The sequence below is a fragment of the Zophobas morio genome, unplaced genomic scaffold (genome assembly GCF_036711695.1).
Source record: "Zophobas morio isolate AGI-343-1 ecotype UQ-CSIRO unplaced genomic scaffold, CSIRO_AGI_Zmor_V1 ptg000022l, whole genome shotgun sequence".
NCBI lineage: Eukaryota > Metazoa > Arthropoda > Insecta > Coleoptera > Tenebrionidae > Zophobas > Zophobas morio.
This window is the reverse complement of record NW_026972127.1, coordinates 6,273,080-6,293,953: the sequence shown is the minus strand read 5'-3', so window position 1 is coordinate 6,293,953 and position 20,874 is coordinate 6,273,080. Positions and strand designations below refer to the sequence as shown.

Sequence of the window (20,874 nt, the reverse complement as noted above, 5' to 3'; positions counted from 1 at the left end):
CATTGTAAACAAGATAAAACAATAATTATATCTTTAAAGATATCTTTATGATAGGTTATGAGATCTGACAACGTCAAATTAGTTTCGTTGTTATAAGTCAATAATTTGAACTTTCAATGACAGGAATCACTTCTGAAGATTTTTGAAAGACTGATCAGTCACTTATGATGGATTGTCAGATTTGTAATATCTATATCATACAAAATTATGCATCAGATTAATAAATACCGTCTGTTGTTTAAAACATTCTAAAAAAAATCATACTCTGTGTAATTTATCTAACTTGTACATAATAAAACAATAAATGTATCATTCTAGCCGGTACCATATTGTACTTCTGCAAATATACGTCAAACTCTTTTGACTCACGCAGTTATCTTTAGTCCAAAACGTGCGTCAGGAAAATTTTTCTGCATCATATCTTGGATCATTTTTCCGAAAACAGCTATCATTTACATTCTGCGTTCCCTCCTGGCCTTCGCGTGCCTCTAACTATGATATAATTTCTGTAAACACCGATATCCTAATCACGTTGGGGTCAATTATTGACCACCAATAACACACATGATACTCCTTTCTCACAAAGCACTTATTCGCAAGCGCCTATCCGTCCAACAACCATGAGCGATTCTCTGGTATGCGTGAAAGATTTCGAAAAACATGCGTTTTCGGTACTACCCAGAAACGCGCTCGATTATTACAGAAGCGGGGCCGGGGCGGAGGAAACTCTGGTCCACAACCGACGAGCATTCTCCAAGTAAGTTGCATGCATGACGAAAAATTCCACAGATAAGTATCTTATCTTTCATTTATAAAACCGCGTACGTTTTCGCCAAGATTCAAAATTCGACCGCGATGTCTAAGAAACGTGTCCAGAAGAGATCTGTCAACTATGGTTTTGGGCCAGAGAGTCGAAATTCCAGTTGGGATTTCGCCAACGGCGATGCAAAGGATGGCTCATCCAGAGGGAGAATGTGCCAATGCTCGAGGTAAGGGATGTGAGAGGAGGAGATGGGGGATATATTGGGGATGTTGCAGCTGCTCAGGCAATGGGCACTATATACACGCTCAGTACTATAGCGACTAGCAGCATCGAGGAGGTGGCTGAAGCTGCGCCCTATGGCATCAAGTGGTTCCAGCTGTATATCTACAAAGACAGGTAGACATACAATATTTGAAAATAAATTTTAAATAAGTACTATCAATACAAAAAGTTTGCTATTTTGCGAAAATACATATCTATTTATTACTCTTCCTTTGTAGTCTTTCCCTTGTATTTTGTTTTATCATTGTTATCTTTTCGTTTCTTCTACGTGTTTAGGTTATTGTAAAGATTCGTTTGATCTTTCTAACTTTGGTGCCAAAATGATATAATAGTATAGTAGGTATTTACTGTATATTTTCACCCCACGTGAAACCAAGTCAAACTTCTCCCTTAACACCCAATTGTTTCATCCAGAGAAGTAACTAAAAGACTAGTGGAACGCGCAGAAAAAGCCGGCTTCAAAGCCCTAGTCCTCACAGTGGACACCCCCATGTTCGGCCTTCGCTTAGCCGACATCCGCAACAAATTCGTGCTTCCACCCCACCTCAAATTCGCAAACTTCATGGGAGACAAAGCCACGGGAATCAACACCACGGACACAGGGTCAGGTCTCAACAACTACGTCAACCGGCTTTTCGACCAAAGCTTGGAGTGGAAAGACGTGAAGTGGCTCCAAAGCTTCACCAAGCTCCCTATTGTTGTTAAAGGCGTGCTTACTGCAGAGGATGCTTTAATCGCTGCTGATTTAGGGGTGGCGGCCATTTTGGTGTCGAATCATGGCGCTAGACAAGTGGATGGTACTCCAGCTTCTGTGGGTTTAAATGGTACTTGTTTTTGTGTGTAGATTATGAAGTTTGTTTTAGATTGAAGCGCTACCGGAGATTGTGAAAGCTGTGGGTGATAGGGTTGAAATTTACTTGGATGGAGGGATCACCGATGGTACCGACGTGTATAAAGCTTTGGCGTTGGGGGCTAAAATGGTGTTTATTGGACGACCGGCGTTGTGGGGGTTGGCGCACAGTGGAGAAGAAGGGGTTAAGAAGATACTGACGATACTTAAAACTGAGTTGGATTACGCTTTGGCCATCACTGGATGTGCTACGATAAAAGATATAAGTAAAGAAATGGTGGTACCGCAAGAGTACTACAGTAAATTGTAGTGTGAAGTCTTTGTAGATAAAGCTTTAGTACTTTCTGAATAAATACTCAATTCTTACATTTAGTTTTTTTGTGGAGACTCTTATCTAGATTTATGACTAATATTTGTGATTAGATTTACCACAATAATGTGTACGTAAACAGAGTAATAAACACTTTACACAAACATGAGTAAATTTAAGATTTTTTCTATCAAAATGGCAATAAAACTTAACCTAAGAACACCATGACAGAGCGTTGCCAACTGAAATTTTAAAGTCGCGTTTAACTATAATTCAAATTTTTCTCCAAATTCTAATCACACTAAGGTCAACTGGTCATCAGTAAACAGACAAGATACTGCTGTCTGGAAACTAATTAATACGAACCCATTCTCCGAAACAATGGGTGAATCTCTTGTATGCGTCAAAGATTTCGAAAGACACGCTTTTTCGGTACTACCCAGAAGCGCACTGGACTTTTACAGAAGTGGGGCTGGAGCTGAAACCACCTTGGTCCACAATCGACGAGCATTCTCCAAGTAAGTCGATGATATTTATTTCCATAATCGAGTCACGCTTGTCAAGGTTTAAAATTCGACCGCGATGTCTAAGAAACGTGTCCAGAAGAGATCTGTCGACGACGGTTTTGGGCCAAAAAGTCGAAATTCCTGTCGGGATTTCTCCAATGTCTATGCAAAGGATGGCGCATCCAGAGGGAGAATGCGCCAGTGTTAGAGGTAAAACGATGATCCAAATTGAGAAAATACCAAAAACCAAAACATTGCAGCTGCTCAAGAAATGGGCACTATATACACGCTGAGTAGTTTGGCGACCGCCAGTATCGAAGAAGTGGCAGAAACAGCACCACGTGGTATTAACTGGTTTCAGTTGTATATCTTCAAAGACAGGTAGATTTACTTAGCACTAAACTAAGTAAGTACGTCTTCAAACTTGTCTCTATGTTCAGAGAAGTGACTAAAAAATTGGTGGCTCGAGCAGAAAATGCCGGTTTTAAAGCCCTAGTCTTAACAGTGGACGCCCCCATCTCCGGTCTACGCTTGGCTGACATAAGAAACAAATTCGTTCTTCCTCCACATCTAAAATTCGCAAATTTTTCCGGCGACAAATCTACAGGGATCAACACCACCGAGTCGGGTTCAGGTCTCAACAGCTACGTCAATCGCTTTTATGATCAAAGCTTGGAATGGAAAGATATCAGGTGGCTTCAGGGTATCACAAAGCTTCCCATTGTTCTTAAAGGTATACTAACAGCAGAAGATGCTGTTATTGCGGCTGATTTAGGTGTAGCGGCCATTCTGGTGTCCAATCATGGCGGTAGACAAATAGACGGTACTCCAGCTTCTGTAATAAGTCTTTCTATGTAGTGAAAGTATTTTACTTAAAATTTATTTTCAGATAGAAGCACTACCCGAAATTGTGAAAGCAGTAGGCGACAGGGTTGAAATTTATCTAGACGGGGGTGTCACGGATGGTACTGATGTTTACAAAGCTCTGGCACTGGGGGCGAAAATGGTGTTCGTTGGACGGCCTGTGTTGTGGGGGTTAGCACACAGTGGAGAAGACGGGGTCAAGAAAATACTCACTATACTCAAAACTGAACTAGATTACGCTTTGGCGATTACTGGATGTGCTACGATAAAAGATATAAGCAAGGAAATGGTAGTACCGGAAGAGTACTACAACAAGTTGTAATTTTTTGTGAAAATTTTGTGCTGCCGCCGCCACTGCATAATCCATATTTATAATTTTCTATTATCTCCGCCACTGTGTACCTCACACCTAAATTGTTGTGTTTAAAGTCACGTCTTCGCTAGCGACATCTGTCAGACAAATAAAATGTAATAATCTCAACAAATAAGATTAACGTTTGACGAAACAATAACAATTAAGCACATAACTAGTCCACGTGTCATTGCTGTTTTTATCAAATCCAGAAACCTCTTATTACGTCCTTTTAAAACTGCATGTCTGGAGTCCACGTAACCTTAGCCGCAATACGTAACGGCAAAAACCGATTCTCCCGTCAACTGTCAGTTCTCATTTTAGTTTCTGTCATTCCTCGCCAAATTTAAGCATTTATTTCTAATATCAGTACACACGTAACTGACAAGAAATTGCACAACAAAACGTAACTCCCCAATTTAACGGTAAATATAAGCGGCATTTTTCAATTTCCGATTAGTTTTAACTTGCATCATGTGTAGCATGTCTTATTGGGGCCCGTACGAGGACCAGTTGCATGGAGGTTTTCCAATATGTAACGGAGAATATGTACAGTATTACAACAATATGCCCTATTACAATGATCCCGGCCGCGGTAGTTTGAGTGGTGTAAACTCGGGGTACAGTTATTATGACAACCAGCCTTATCAGAACAACTATGTGGAACAAGCAGGACCCAGTCAGGTGACTAGTAATTTCGCTCCGCATCCCGCTAATGAGGAAGTCGGGGCAGGTCATCATAACGATTACAATAGAAACGGCGGAAGTGTGAAGAAGAAATCGAATGATAGGGGCAGGCACTGGAATGGAGGGCGGAAGAACGAGAGGTACGGGAGCGGGAGGACCTTCACGAGGAGCAAGCCAGATCGTCCTGAACAGAGAAGGGCTGGACCTGAAGTGGATGACGGGAATGCAGAGGATGGAGAACCATCTGGAAAGGGTAGAAGCAATAGAGTGAATCAGAGACAAGGGGATGGGAAAAATAGTTACAATAATTATAATAGGTATAGGAACAACTATGATGATAGGAAAAATAATTATAGAGGTAGAGATAATCGTTTCGACTCATATGATAATCGAGGGTTTGGGAAATATGGGAAGAATAATGGGAGGAATTATGATGGGGGCGATTATGGTGCCAATGGGAGAGATGAATCAGCAAGAGAGAGGAATAACTGGCGGGCGAATAACGGCAGTCGGAAGTGTAAAAGCGCCAACGAGAAAAAGAAATGTAAGTATGTCACACCTTCACCTTGTCAAAACTTACCAATTAATGAGACAATATATAAAATTTGCGATTTTTCTTAATTCGCTTTTATTCAAACGGCCTTAAATATACTTTCTAGAACCATTTGCATTTGTTTTCTCAAAAAAAATTTAAAGTGATGACGTTGCAGTTTTATATTCGCATAAATCACGTCTTTCATGAAAGTACTACTGGTGACCTAATTTATTCATTAAAGAGCCTCTCTAGAGAAGGTATAACAATTTTTTCCTTCAATTAAAAAATTGAAAATTTGAACACAGAAATATCTAAAAACAAAAAAATTAATAAATCTAGTACTCTTGAAAAATATAAAAATTGCAAAATCGTAAAATTGAACCAATGAAAAATTGAAAAATCGAAACATTTAAATTTGAGAGATGAAAAATCACAAAACTGAAAATATTGGAAAATTGAAATCTCTAAAACTTGAACAGTAGAAACATTTGAATTTGAGAAAGTAGTAATTGAAAAATAATTCAAAAATTTGAAAAATTGAAAATTGCAAAAAACGAGAAATCCAAAAACTTAAAATTGGGAAATGGAAAATCGAAAAATATTAAATCGACAAAATAAAATTATAAAAAATTGAAGAAGTAAAAAACTAAAAACTTAAATAATCGAAAAATTGGGAATTCGAAACCCGGAGAAGTTGAATAATTAAAAATGAAAAACCTAAAAATTTTGACATAGAAATATCGAAAAACTGAAAATTCTAAAAATTGCAAAATCGAAAAATTGAAAGTCAAAACATTAAAAATTGAGAGATGAAAAATCGCAAAGTTGAATAATAACGAAAAAATTAAAATCCCTAAAAATTCAGAAATAGAAACATTTGAATTTGGGATAGTAAAAATCGAAAAATTGAAAAATGGCAACAACGAAACATCGAAAAGTTCAAGAATTAAAATTCGAGAATTTGAAAATCGAAAAATTAAAATATCCAAAAATTGAAAAATTGAAACATTTGAATTCCCGAAAGTGAAAATTGAAAAATAATTTGAAAGTCAGAAAAATTCAAAAATTGAAAAATGGCACAATGAAACATCGAAAAGTTTAAGAATTGAAATTCCAGAAGTTAAAACATTGAAAAATGGTTAAAAATCGGAAAAAATAAAAAAATAAAATTTTTAAAAATTGAAAAATCGGAACATTTGAATTCTAGAAAGTTAAAATAGAAAAATAATTTGAAAGTCAGAAAAATTCAAAAATTGAAATATAGCACAATGAAAATGGAGAAGTTTAAGAATTGAAATTCCAGAAGTTGAAACATCGAAAAATAGTTAAAAATCGGAAAAAATAAAAAAAATTAAATTTATAAAAATTGAAAAATTGAAACATTTGAATTCTAGAAAGTAAAAAACGAAAAATAATTCAAAAATCGGAAAAATCCAAAAATTCAAGAATAGTAACAATAAAACAACGAAAAGCTTAAGAATTGAAATTCGAGAAATTGAAAATCCAAACAATGAAACATTGAATAACCGAAAAATTAAAAACTGAGACACGAAAAATCGCAAAAATAAAATTACTTAAAATTGAAAAATCTAAAAATAGTTGAAAATCGGAAAAATTAAAAAAAAAATTTTTTTAAAAGCGAAAAATTGAAAAATTGCAACATTGAAATATTGATAAGTTTAAGAGTTGAAATTCTAGAAATCGAAAATCGAAACTTTGAAAAATTGCCATAACGAAACATCGAAAAGTTCAATAATTGAAATTCGAGAAATAGAAAATCGAAACATTGAAAAATGTAAACTATTTATTGAAAAATTTAAAAATTAGGAGACGGAAAATCGCAAAATTGAAAATAACGAAAAATTAAAATATCCAAAAATCGAAACATTTGAATTCCAGAAAGTAAAAATTGAAAAATAATTCAAAAACTGGAAAAATCCAAAAATTGAAGAATCGCAACAATGAAACATTGAAAAGTTTAAGAATTGAAATTCGAGAAATTGAAAACCGAAACAGTGAAAAATTGAATAACCGAAAAATTAAAAACTAAGACGAAAAATTGCAAAAATAAAATAACTTAAAATTGAAAAATCAAAAAAGTTGAAAATCGGAAAAATTAAAAAAAAAGAAATTTTGAAAAATTGCAGCAATGAAATATTGATAAGTTTAAGACTTGAAATTCTAGAAATCGAAAATCAAAACTTTGAAAAATTGCCATAACGAAACGTCGAAAAGTTCAATAATTGAAATTCGAGAAATAGAAAATCGAAACATTGAAAAATGTAAAAATCTATTTATTGAAAAATTTAAAAATTAGGAGACGGAAAATCGCAAAATTGAAAATAACGAAAAATTAAAATATCCAAAAATCGAAACATTTGAATTCCAGAAAGTAAAAATTGAAAAATAATTCAAAAATCGGAAAAATCAAAAAATTGAAGAATCGCAACAATGAAACATCGAGAAGTTTAAGAATTGAAATTCGAGAAATTGAAAATTCAAACAGTGAAAAATTGAATAACCGAAAAATTAAAAACTGACACGAAAAATCGTAAAAATTAAATAACTTAAAATTGAAAAATCGAAAAATATTAAATCGGCAAAATAAAATTAGAAAATATCGAAAAACAAAAACTTAAATAACTTGAATAATCGAAAAATTGAAAATTCGAAACACAAAGAAGTTGAATAATTAAAAATGAAAAACCTGAAAATTTTAACATAGAAATATCGAACTGAAAAATTAAAAAATCTAATACATCCGAAAAATCAAAGAATTGTAAAATCTAAAAATTGAAAGAACGAAAAAATTAAAATCTCTAAAAATTCAAAAATAGTAACATTTGAATTTGAGACAGTAAACATCGAAAAATAATTCAAAAATCAGAAAAATTGAAAACAACGAAAAACTAAAATATTCGAAAATTGAAGAAATCCAAAAATTGAAAATCGGAACAGTGAAAAAATTGGATAACCGAAAAATTAAAAACTGAGACACGAAAAATCGCTCAAAATTAAAATATGTAACTTAAAATTGAAAAATCAAAAAATAGTTGAAAATCGGAAAAAATAAAAAAAAATGAAATTTTAAAAAATTGCAACAACGAGAGATCTAAAAGTTTAAAATTTCGAGAAATTGAAAACAACGAAAAATTAAAATATTAATATGTAATTGAAGAATCGAAAAATATTAAATCGACAAAATAAAATTAGAAAAAATCGAAAACTAAAAACTTCAATAATTGAAAAGTTGAAAATTCGAAACACAGAAGTTGAATAATTAAAAATGAAAATCCTAAAAATTTTAACACAGGAATATCGAAAACTGAAAAATTAAAAATCTAATACATCTGAAAAATCTAAGAATTCGCAAAATTGAATAACAACGAAAAAATTAAAATCTAAAAATTCAAAAATAGTAACATTTTAATTTGAGACAGGAAACATCGAAAAATAATTCAAAAATCAGAAAAATCGAAAAATGTAAAAATCTATTTGTTGAAAAATCTAAAAATGGAAAAATTTAAAACAATGAAAAATTAAAATATTCAAATATTGAAAAATAGCAACAATGAAACATCGCAAAGTTTAAGAATTAAAGTTCGAGAAGTTGAAAAATCGAAAAATAGTTAAAAATCGGAAAACTTGGAAATTTGCAACAATGAAATATTGATAAGTTTAAAACTTGAAATTCTAGAAATCGAAACACTGAAAAATTGAAAAACCGAAAAATTAAAAATTGAGAACGAAAAATTAAAAGAACTAAAAATTGAAATTCAAAAATAGCTCAAAAGTGTAAAAAAATTCAAAAAATGAAACGTTCAAAAGTAAAAAATTGCAACAATGAAACAACAAAACTGAAACGAAAAATCGCAAACTTGAACACAACGAACATAATCGAAAAATTGAAAAATCGAAACATTAAAAATTTTAGAGATAAAAAATCGCAAAATTGAATAATAACGAAAAAATTAAAATCTCTAAAAATTCAGAAATAGAAACATTTGAATTTGAGATAGTAAAAATCGAAAAATAATTAAAAAATCGGAAAAATTTAAAAATTGCAACAATGAAATATGGATAAGTTTAAGACTTGAAATCCTTGAAATCGAAAGTCGAAGCATTGAAAAATTGCCACAACGAAACATCGAAAAATAATTTAAAAATCGGAAAAATCCAAAAATTGAAAAATGGCAACAACTTAAACTACGAGAAGTTGAAAAATCGAAAAATAGATATAAATCGGAACAAATAAAAAAAAAAATGTTTAAATTGAAAAATTTAAACATTTAAATTTGAGAAAGTAAAAATCGAAAAATAATTCAAAAATCGGGAAAATTGAAAAATTGCTTCAATGAAATATTCATGTTTAAAACTTGAAATTCTAGAAATCGAAACATTGAAAAATTGAAAAACCGAAAAATAAAAAATTGAAAGATGAAACATCGCAAAATTGAAAACAACGAAAAATTTTAAAAATCGAAAAAAGAAAAATATTGCAACAATGAAACATCGAAAAGTTTAAGAATTCGAAAAATTGAAAATTTTTTAAATTAAAAACAGACGAAAAATCTCAAAATGGAACACAACGAAAAATTAAAATATCTAGAAATTGAAAAATCTAAAAATTTTTGCAGTGAGAAATTAAAACTCCAAAATTGAAAAACTGAAAAGTCGAACCACCCAGAAATTGAATAAACAAAAATAAAAAACCTAAAAATTAAAATAATGAAATATGGAGAAATTGAAAAATTAAAAAATCTAATACATATTTAAAAAAAAAAAACTGAAAAATCGAAAATTAAAATTTAAGACACAAAACATTGCAGCGTTGAGAAATGAAAAAAAAATTAAAACATTTAAAAATTAAAAAATTGCAGGTCGAAAAATTTTAAATCATGAAAATAAAAATCGAAAAATTTAAATTAATCAAAAAGTTGCCCAGTATGGCTATGAAATTTATTTTTAAAATAATTATGTTGGCATTACAGCTATTGATTTGACACTTTCTTTGACAGTTATTTCACCGTAGTTATCAAACTGAACAAAGTGTTGCCAACATAATTTTCTTTAACAAAATGATTATCATTGTTATTCCAGTGGACGCCGCCTCCCAGCGCGAGCGCCTCGAGCAAATGTTATCCCGCCGCATGCTCGAGTGCCTCGTCTGCTGCGAAAAAATCAAGCACACCGACAAGATCTGGACGTGCGAGCAGTGCTACCACATCCTCCACCTCAACTGCACCATCGCCTGGGCCAACTCCTCCAAGGTCGAGAACGGCTGGCGGTGCCCCGCCTGCCAGCACGTCTGCACCGACATCCCCAAGCAGTACACCTGCTACTGCGGCAAGACCCAGGAGCCGCGCCCCCTCCCGGGGGTCGTCCCGCACGCCTGCGGCGAGCTATGCGAGAAGAACCGCCGCCAGTGCGACCACAAGTGCACCATCCTGTGCCACCCGGGCCCCTGCCCCGACTGCCATGTCATGGTGGCCAAGCCCTGCGGCTGCGGCGCCACCTCGCAGACCGTCAAGTGCAGCTCCGACACCGAGATCGTGTGCAGCGGCACCTGCGGCAAGCGCTTGGAGTGCGGCTTGCACACCTGCAACGAGCGGTGCCACTCGGGGGGCTGTTTGCCCTGCGAGCGCACGCTCCACCAGGTGTGCCACTGCGGCAAGGTCGGCCGGAAGGTGAAGTGCACGAAGGAGTTCGAGGGGGCCACGAGTTACTCGTGCGAGGACGTCTGCGGGAAGGTGCTAGGCTGCGGCAATCACAGCTGCGACAGGATCTGTCACGAGGGGGAGTGCGAGGGCTGCGAGAGGGATGTCGACAGCATCACGACGTGTCCCTGCGGGCGGACAGAGCTGAAGAGCGTGCGGAAGTCGTGTTTAGATCCTATACCTTGCTGTGATAAAGTGAGTCAATGTTTGTTGAAATTTTCAATGTTTTCACCGATTTTTTCAGATTTGTGCGAAAACTTTGAAGTGCGGCCAGCCGGCTGCCCCTCATAGTTGCAAGCAGCGCTGTCATGAGGGTCCTTGCCCTTCTTGTTCCCTCAGTACTTTGATTCGGTGCCGATGTGGCCACATGGACCGCGAAATTCCCTGCGAGCAGGTGACCACGAAAGCGGACGACGCCCGCTGCGAGAAGAAGTGCACTAAGAAGCGTTTGTGTGGCAAGCATCGTTGCAACCAGCGCTGTTGCATTGAGGTGGAGCACATTTGCCCCCTCCCATGTAACCATCTTCTTTCGTGCGGCCAACACCGCTGCGACCGCACTTGCCACAGCGGCCGCTGTCTCGCCTGTATGGAGACAAGCTTCGAGGAGCTGTACTGCGAGTGCGGGGCCAATGTGCTGTACCCGCCCATTCCGTGCGGGACTAGACCGCCTCCTTGCGATAAACCGTGCTCCAGGCCCCGCCCATGCGGCCACGAGGCCAACCACGCATGCCACACTGGGGCGTGTCCACCGTGCACGGTATGTATATGATTGGTCGTTTTATGTGTCAAATTTTCGAAATTACTCACGTTTAATTTTTTTTTAATATTTTTGACGTTCTGCATTTTTTTATGTTGGCGTTTTTTTTTTATATGTACGTTTTCCATATTCTCAACATTTTTAACATCTTTTTGACGTTTAAATCGTATTTTATCATTCTGTTAATACTCTTGACATTTTGACTTTTTTATGTTTTTACTAATAGGCAACTAATCGTCCATGTTTAGTTTGTTTTGACATATTTTCCCACTTTTGGACTTTGACTTGACTTTTAACGACATTTTGTATTCTGTATATTCTTAAGAATAGTGTTTTTATCTTTCTGACGTTGCACATTTTTAATGTTGGCATTTTTTGACATTTTTTCTGGTTTTGACGGATCTGGTGGAAGTTAATGGTTTGATGTTTCCGACATCGTTGTTATTTCACTGTTTTAAAAAAAAATATGGTAAATATATTTTGACGAGCTAGCTAATCCAAAAAACTAACTTGTTGATGGTCCTAGACCAAAACTTTCGGAAATTTGGCTTGAAAATCAATTTTTGAAAATTGTATTTTTCCATTTTGTCGCTTCTGGAAAAATTGATGTAATTTTCGAAGAAATGAAGCTGAAAGAATTTCTGTAAGTCAAAATCTTCTAAAATGCGAGTTAATTCTGGAGTTCACAAGTATTTGGGGGGGGGGGGGGGGGGCTAAAAATTTCGGAGGCTCCAAATGTTATTTTTTCCAAAAGGCGAAAGAATTTCGATGTCCCCTAATATTTTTTTCATATAAAAAACGCGGGGACTTCAAGTGTTATTTTTTCCAAAAGGCAAAAGAATTTCGATATCGTCTTATATTTTTTTGAAAAAATTTCGGGGACTCCAAGTGTTATTTTTTTTGGGATGCTGGAAAAATGTCGGGGGCTCCAAGTGTTATTTTTTCTAAAATGCGAATTAATTCCGGAGTCCACAAGTATTTTTTTTCTTGGGAAACTGTAAAAAGGCGAAAGAATTTCATTTTCCTCTAAAATTTTTTTGAAAAAATCTCCGGGACTCCAAGTGTTATTTTTTCTAAAATGCGAATTAATTCCGGAGTCCACAAGTATTTTTTTTGGAAGCTGTAAAAATGTCGGGGACTCTCAAGTGTTACTTTTTCTAAAATGCGAATTAATTCCGGAGTCCACAAGTATTTTTTTTTTGGGAAACTAAAAATTTCGGAGGCTCCAAATGTTATTTTTTCCAAAAGACGAAAGAATTTCGATGTCCCCTAATATTTTTTTGAAAAAATTTCGGGAACTCCAAGTGTTATTTTTTTTTGAGAAGCTGTAAAAATTTCGGAGGCTCCAAATGTTGTTTTTCCAAAAGGCGAAAGACTTTCGATATCGCCTAATATTTTTTTGAAAAAAATCTCAGGGACTCCAAGTGTTATTTTTTCTAAAATGCGATGAATTCCGGAGTCCACAAGTATTTCGTTTTTTGTTGGGGGGGGGGGGAAGCTGTAAAAATGTCGGAGGCTCCAAGTGTTATTTTTTCCAATAGGCGAAAGAATTTTGATGTCCTCTAGTATTTTTTTTTTAATCTCAAGAACCCCAAGTGTTATTTTTTCTAAAATGCGAGTTAATTCTGGAGTTCCCAAGTATTTTTTTTTTTTTTGAAGCTGTAAAAATGTCGGGGGCTCCAAGTGTTATTCTTTCTAAAATGCGAATTAATTCCGGAGTCCACAAGTATTTTTTTTTTTTTTTTGGGAAACTAAAAATTTCGGAGGCTCCAAATGTTATTTTTTCCAAAAGACGAATGAATTTCGATGTCCCCTAATATTTTTTTGAAAAAATTTCGGGAACTCCAAGTGTTATTTTTTTTTGAGAAGCTGTAAAAATTTCGGAGGCTCCAAATGTTGTTTTTCCAAAAGGCGAAAGAATTTCGATATCGCCTAATATTTTTTTGAAAAAAATCTCAGGGACTCCAAGTGTTATTTTTTTTTAAATGCGAGTTAATTCTGGAGTTCACAAGTATTTTTTTTTTGGGAAGCTGTAAAAATGTCTGGGGCTCCAAGTGTTATTTTTACTAAAATGCGAATTAATTCCGGAGTCCACAAGTATTTTTTTTGGGCAGCTGTAAAAATGTCGGAGGCTCCAAATGTTATTTTTCCAAAAGGCGAAAGAATTTCGATATCGCCTAATATTTTTTGAAAAAATCTCAGGGACTCCAAATGTTATTTTTTCCAAAAGGCGAAAGAATTTCGATGTCCTCTAAGATTTTTTTGAAACAATCTCGGGGACTCCATGTATTATTTTTTCTAAAATGCTAGTTAATTCTGGAGTACACAAGTATTTTTTTTTGAAGCTGTAAAAATGTCGGGGGCTCCAAGTGTTATTTTTTCTAAAATGCGAATTAATTCCGGAGTCCACAAGTATTTTTTTTTTTTTGGGAAACTAAAAATTTCGGAGGCGCCAAATGTTATTTTTTCCAAAAGGCGAAAGAATTTCGATGTCCCCTAATATTTTTTTCAAAAAAAATCGCTCGGACTCCAAGTGTTATTTTTTTCAAAAGGCAAAAGAATTTCGATATCGCCTAATATTTTTTTGAAAAAATTTCGGGGACTCCAAGTGTTATATTTTTTTTTGAGAAGATGTAAAAATTTCGGAGGCTCCAAATGTTATTTTTCCAAAAGGCGAAAGCATTTCGATATCGCCTAATATTTTTTTGAAAAAAATCTCGGGGACTCCAAGTGTTATTTTTTCTAAAATGCGAGTTAATTCTGGAGTCCACAAGTATTTTTTTGGGCAGCTGTAAAAATGTCGGGGGCTCCAAGTGTTGTTTTTCCAAAAGGCGAAAGAATTTCGATATCGCCTAATATTTTTTTGAAAAAAATCTCAGGGACTCCAAGTGTTATTTTTTTTTAAATGCGAGTTAATTCTGGAGTTCACAAGTATTTTTTTTTTGGGAAGCTGTAAAAATGTCTGGGGCTCCAAGTGTTATTTTTACTAAAATGCGAATTAATTCCGGAGTCCACAAGTATTTTTTTTGGGCAGCTGTAAAAATGTCGGAGGCTCCAAATGTTATTTTTCCAAAAGGCGAAAGAATTTCGATATCGCCTAATATTTTTTGAAAAAATCTCAGGGACTCCAAATATTATTTTTTCCAAAAGGCGAAAGAATTTCGATATCGCCTAGTATTTTTTGAAAAAAATCTCAGGGACTCCAAATGTTATTTTTTCCAAAAGGCGAAAGAATTTCGATGTCCTCTAAGATTTTTTTGAAACAATCTCGGGGACTCCATGTATTATTTTTTCTAAAATGCTAGTTAATTCTGGAGTACACAAGTATTTTTTTTTGAAGCTGTAAAAATGTCGGGGGCTCCAAGTGTTATTTTTTCTAAAATGCGAATTAATTCCGGAGTCCACAAGTATTTTTTTTTTTTTTGGGAAACTAAAAATTTCGGAGGCGCCAAATGTTATTTTTTCCAAAAGGCGAAAGAATTTCGATGTCCCCTAATATTTTTTTCAAAAAAAATCGCTGGGACTCCAAGTGTTATTTTTTTCAAAAGGCAAAAGAATTTCGATATCGCCTAATATTTTTTTGAAAAAATTTCGGGGACTCCAAGTGTTATATTTTTTTTTGAGAAGATGTAAAAATTTCGGAGGCTCCAAATGTTATTTTTCCAAAAGGCGAAAGCATTTCGATATCGCCTAATATTTTTTTGAAAAAAATCTCGGGGACTCCAAGTGTTATTTTTTCTAAAATGCGAGTTAATTCTGGAGTCCACAAGTATTTTTTTGGGCAGCTGTAAAAATGTCGGGGGCTCCAAGTGTTATTTTTTCTAAAATGCGAATTAATTCCGGAGTCCACAAGTTTTTTTTTTGGGAAACTAAAAATTTCGGAGGCTCCAAATGTTATTTTTTTTTCCAAAAGGCGACAGAATTTCGATGTCCCCTAATATTTTTTTGAAAAAATTTCGGGGACTCCAGTGTTATTTTTTTTGAGAAGCTATAAAAATTTCGGAGGCCCCAAATGTTATTTTTTCAAAAGACGAAAGAATTTCGATATCGCCTAATATTTTTTTGGAAAAATTTCGGGGACTCCAAGTGTTATTTTTTCCAAAAGGCAACAGAATTTCCATGTCGCCTAATATTTTTTTGAAAAAAATCTCGGGGACTCCAAGTGATATTTTTTCCAAAATGCGAGTTAATTCTGTAGTCCACAAGTATTTTTTTAGGGAAGCTGTAAAAATGTCGGGGAATCCAAAAAAGTAGTCCTATTGTCTTTGCCAAATTATATAAAACATTTGTAAGACCCTTACTAGAATTTGCGAACAGTGTATGGTCGCCTATTTTACAGAAAGACATCCTTTTGCTTGAATCTGTCCAACGTAGGGCTACAAGAATACCGTTTGGTAGAGTACGGCCTCAATACCATGAAAGACTCGCAATAATGAAAATTCTAACTTTATCAAATAGACGCGTAAGAGGTGATCTTATCACGACATTTCAAGCCATGTCCAATAAGTCGTCTCCGATACACAAGCTCTTCATACTTAGTGCACATACTCTTACTAGAGGACATTCTTTTAAATTGGCTAAAGAAAAGTTTAAGACTACGGTAAGGCAGCACTTCTTGAGTAATAGAGTTTTTCAGCAATGGAATTCTTTGCCGGAAGAAATAGTCAGTTCACAATCAACAATGGCTTTTAAAATTAAATATGACATTTACAGCTCCCAATAGAAATATTGGGTACTTCCCACTAACACGACGGCGCGGGCATAACAGGCGTAGACCTCTGCCCGATCGCCTAACATAATAATAATAATAATAATAATCTAAGTGTTATTTTTTTTAAAAGGCGAAAGAATTTCGATGTCCCCTAATATTTTTTTGAAAAAATCTCGGGGACTCCAAGTGTTATTTTTTCCAAAAGGCAACAGAATTTCCATGTCGCCTAATATTTTTTTGAAAAAATTTCGGGGACCAAGTGTTATTTTTTTTTTGGAAGCTGTAAAAATTTCGGAGGCTCCAAATGTTATTTTTTCCAAAAGGCGAAAGAATTTCGATATCGCCTAATATTTTTTTGAAAAAAATCTCATAGACTCCAAGTGTTATTTTTTCTAAAATGCGAATTAGTCCACAAGTATTTTTTTTTTTGGGGGGGAAGCTGTAAAAATGTCGGGTGCTCCAAGTGTTATTTTTTCCAAAAGGCGAAAGAATTTTGATGTCTCCTAGTATTTTTTTTAATCTCAAGGACTCCAAGTGTTATTTTTTCTAAAATGCGATTAATTCCGGAGTCCACAAGTATTTTCTTTTTTGGTGAAACTGTAAAAGTGTCGGGGGCTCCAAGTGTTATTTTTATGTAAAAGGCGAAAGAATCTCCGGATGTCCTAGGGTTTTTTTTTGAGAAGTTGAACGTATCTCGGAGGCCTTTAGTGTTATTTTTTTAAGTAACTGAAAAGATCTCTGGGGCCACAATTGTTATGTTATTCTAAAAGGCAAAAGAATCTCTGGGGTTCCTAGTGTTATTTTTCTCTAAAATGCTCAAGAATCTTAATGTTCCCTAGTATTTTTTCCATAACATATGAAAGTTCCCAAGTCCCTTAGTATTTTTTTTTTTGGGAAGCTGAAAGAATCTCGTTGGCTCCAAGTGTTAATTTTTTCTTGGGGTTCCCTGGTGTTTTTTAGGTGTCCGATATTGAAGATTTTTCACTGCTTTTGACATATTTCCCCCCATTTTTGGTTGTTGGGTGAATTTTAACGACGCTGACTTCTTTAAGATTTTTTACAATGTTTTAATTTCATAATTTTAATTTCCTGTTCCACTTTGTATTCTTAAAATTTTAGTGTTTTTATCTTTTTGATGTTGTTGACGCCTTTCACTTGTTTGGCGTAATTGACTGACATTTTTGAATATGTAGCAATCTTAACGTTTTTGTCTTTGACATTCCAATCATGTCGAATTTTTGACACCTCTGATATTTTGACGGATGTAATTTGAGCAACTTCAATATTTTGCAAAAATGGTGGAGACGCCAGATGAATGTGCATTTTTTTTTCTACCTTTGTGACAATTTTAACGTTTTAATTTCAGTGGTTCAGTGTATTTTTAAGATTTTAGTGTTTTTGTCTTTTTGACGTTGACACATTTCGCCTTTTTGACGTTTTTGACATGATATATTCATTCTTTTTTGTTTTACAAAAAGAAAACATTGAATTATCAAAATTTATCGCATTTTTAGTCAAAAAAGGTAATAAATATAATTTTGGGCATTTTTGCTATTGCAGGTGCTATGCAAGCGCTGGTGCCACGGCAAGCACGAGCAGCGATCCGCCATCCCCTGCTACCAGGAGGACTTCAGCTGCGGATTACCGTGCGGCAAGCCGATGCCCTGTGGCGCTCACAAGTGCGACAAACCGTGTCACTTGGGGCCGTGTTCCCAACCCTGCAAGCAGAAGTGCCAAGTGAGGAGGTCCCAGTGCGGCCACCCCTGCGGGGCCCCATGCCACCAGCCCCCGTGCCCAGAGACCTCATGCAAGCAGAGCGTGCCCGTGACGTGTCCGTGCGGGCTGCAAAAAGGCAGCAAGTCCTGCATCGACTTGACCGACGAATACAAGGAGATGGAGATGGCGAATTTGAAAGATAAAATGGCCGACATGATGAAAGATCAGGTGGTGGATATCAGCGACATCGTGAACAAGCCGAAGCGGCCGTCGGTTTTGAAAATGTAAGCACATTTTTTTTTTTTAATTTAAATTGGCGTCTTCATTTTTCGCTGTCTTGTTTTAGTTTGGAGTGCACCGAAGAGTGCCGCGTGTTAGAGCGCAACCGCCGTCTCGCCATCGGGCTCCAGATCCGCAACCCCGACCTGAGCCAGAAGCTGACTCCGCGTTACTCGGACTTCATGCGCGGCTGGGCGAAGAAAGACGCGCAGTTCTGCCAGAAAATCCACGATAAGCTGACCGAGCTGGTGCAGCTGGCCAAGCAGAGCAAGCAGAAGAGCAGGTCGTATTCGTTCGAGTCGATGAATAGGGATAAGAGGCACTTTGTGCACGAGTATTGCGAACACTTTGGCTGCGAGAGCGCCGCCTACGACATGGAGCCCAACCGCAACATCGTCGCGACGGCGTTCAAGGATAAGTCGTGGCTGCCGAGCATGAGCCTTCTCGAGTTCATCCAGCGGGAGAACGGGCAGAGAAAAGTGCCGGGGCCGGTTCTGGCCAAGGGCTTGGTGGGGAAGTCGGAGAGCGTCGCGCTGAAGTTGCCGGGGAGAGTACCGAGGCCGAGCACACCTCCCGGAGAGACGGTCGATTATTTTGATAACCCCCCGGCATAACTGCGTTTTATAATGTTGTATTTTCATTATTTTTGAAGGTTAATAAAAATTGCTTTCATATAAAATTGCATCTTAACATGTTTATTCCTTGTATATATTTTACATTTATTGTCATAAATATAACATACATCCAACATACAGCGATTAATATATGAACATCCAAACTTTTGAAGAGGTTAATTTTTTATATGAACATTGGGCTAAATAAGGAATGCGAGTTTAACTGAAAGTGCAACAGCTGTTCGTTTTCCGGGCAGTTTTATAGAATGCCTTTGACTGCATGCTCAAGCCTTCGGATTTTGACACCAGGTCGTCGAGCTTCTCGCCTCTTTGAAGAACACTTTCAATGGCATTGTGCTACAATCGTTCATTACAGTGAAAGAAAAACAAACAAACACAAGTGACTTACTAAAATTATCTTCGTTTCATCAAGGTCCTCCTGTATTTTGGTCATAGCGTCCGCCTCTCTCGGATTTTGGTATTTAGCTAAGTAACCGTTTAATTGTGGAAAAGCTACGTCCCGCTCTGCTAAGTTGGGCCAGTTTGCGGCTGGAATTTTCTGACTAAATTCATCTAAGATTTTGGTGATTAGTGTATGTGAAACCCTGGTTGGATACTCGTGGTCTGAGATCACCACTCCGGCTAAGTTATCCGCCCTAACATAAACATGACACATATACTCTAAAAAACCCGATTAAACACACATAAAAATCAAGGTGACCATTTAACCTCCTTCCTTCACCGACTGTCGAGACGCTGGAATTGTTCTCTCTACTATGGTTTTACAAAAAAACGTCATAAACTCTTCCACTGAACCCCGCTGGAAAAAACTGAAACTTTGCAGATCAAAGGCCGATTTCAACCATGTCGCGCTCGTTGGTCCTTTGTAAAGAACACTGATGCAGTATAACTTTACCATATTTTAAATTATTAATAACGATCTAGACAACACTAACAAACATTATGTCGACAATTTGGCGGACTCAAGGAACTTTCCCGGTTTTAATTATCGTTTCGTAACTTAAAACCGTGATATAAATAGACTGGTATACCAACTCACCGCCATTTTGTTTTCCAAAACGAAGGTCTAGTTGACAGTTTGAACAAAAATTGCTAGATGGCAGCACCATGTGTAGGTACGTCAAAATCGACGTCAAACTGCTGTCACGAATGTCACAACAATTTTGGCGGGATCGTAATAGGGATGCAGAAAACGTTAATAAAACGCAGACGCTTCTAATACTACCTAATGTCAGATTGCCAAACCGCGTCAAAATCAGATTGATCACTGATCTAGGCGAATTTAAAGTTTACCAAAAACAACATGAAGAAGTGTGCGTTATGCGGCTTCGTCAAAGTTTCCAATACCGATTTATCCTTGTTCCAAGTTCCAACGGTAAAACATTTTACAGAAATACTCCTAAAAATAAAACAATCCGGTATTTTTTCCTTACACGTTATATTTTTAAACTTGATTTACAGGATACACACAAACTGCAAACATGGAATGAGGCTTTGGGCACAATTTTGTCAAAAAATGACCATGTTTGCATGAGACATTTTGCGAAACATTTCATACGTGAATTTGTGAACAATGGCAAAATTAGACGAACTCTGACGGCAGATGCCATTCCATATCAAAACTTAGGAACCAGTAGTAAATCCCCGTCTCCTCCTGTAGTTCCTGTCCGTCCGTTAAAATGTTATCTTAAATCAAGGTCTGTTTTCTCCTGTTTATAGTGCTTAAAAACAATGCATTCCAGTATAAAATTTAATTCGTACAAGTGTAAAAGTAACCAAAAGACTGTTGAAACTAACTAGGTACAATCTGTTTTAGATCTCAAGGTTCACATACCTACATCCCTGCCTCTGAACCATCTGAAAGTCCTACACAAATAGAAACAAACCTCCCCTCATCCTCCATTTCAACA

At 35.9% G+C, this 20,874-nt stretch overlaps 4 protein-coding genes across 4 annotated transcripts; 3 read left to right on the top strand and 1 right to left on the bottom strand.

The window, feature by feature from the left end:
• Nucleotides 1-521: 521 nt before the first annotated feature.
• On the top strand, nucleotides 522-2,259 carry LOC135133494 (2-Hydroxyacid oxidase 1-like). Its single transcript, XM_064061931.1, has 5 exons — nucleotides 522-757; nucleotides 838-989; nucleotides 1,039-1,159; nucleotides 1,460-1,856; nucleotides 1,909-2,259. Exons 1-5 carry the CDS (start codon nucleotides 621-623, stop codon nucleotides 2,203-2,205), a joined length of 1,104 nt encoding a protein of 367 aa, XP_063918001.1. The 5' UTR covers nucleotides 522-620; the 3' UTR covers nucleotides 2,206-2,259.
• Nucleotides 2,260-2,405: 146 nt separating this feature from the next.
• LOC135133495 (2-Hydroxyacid oxidase 1-like) lies at nucleotides 2,406-4,106 on the top strand. The gene is made up of 5 exons (XM_064061932.1): nucleotides 2,406-2,723; nucleotides 2,770-2,921; nucleotides 2,972-3,092; nucleotides 3,152-3,548; nucleotides 3,601-4,106. Exons 1-5 carry the CDS (start codon nucleotides 2,587-2,589, stop codon nucleotides 3,895-3,897), a joined length of 1,104 nt encoding a protein of 367 aa, XP_063918002.1. The 5' UTR covers nucleotides 2,406-2,586; the 3' UTR covers nucleotides 3,898-4,106.
• An 85-nt stretch (nucleotides 4,107-4,191) lies between these two features.
• LOC135133486 (protein shuttle craft) lies at nucleotides 4,192-19,008 on the top strand. Its single transcript, XM_064061913.1, has 6 exons — nucleotides 4,192-4,352; nucleotides 4,410-5,158; nucleotides 10,250-11,061; nucleotides 11,111-11,623; nucleotides 17,895-18,334; nucleotides 18,397-19,008. The coding sequence occupies exons 2-6, from the start codon at nucleotides 4,411-4,413 to the stop codon at nucleotides 18,941-18,943; spliced, it is 3,060 nt and encodes a 1,019-aa protein (XP_063917983.1). The 5' UTR covers nucleotides 4,192-4,352; nucleotide 4,410; the 3' UTR covers nucleotides 18,944-19,008.
• On the bottom strand, nucleotides 19,009-20,033 carry Ykt6 (YKT6 v-SNARE). The gene is made up of 3 exons (XM_064061937.1): nucleotides 19,673-20,033; nucleotides 19,353-19,624; nucleotides 19,009-19,300 (listed from the first exon to the last, which is right to left on the bottom strand). The coding sequence occupies exons 1-3, from the start codon at nucleotides 19,860-19,862 to the stop codon at nucleotides 19,163-19,165; spliced, it is 600 nt and encodes a 199-aa protein (XP_063918007.1). The 5' UTR covers nucleotides 19,863-20,033; the 3' UTR covers nucleotides 19,009-19,162.
• Between the last annotated feature and the right edge of the window lie 841 nt (nucleotides 20,034-20,874).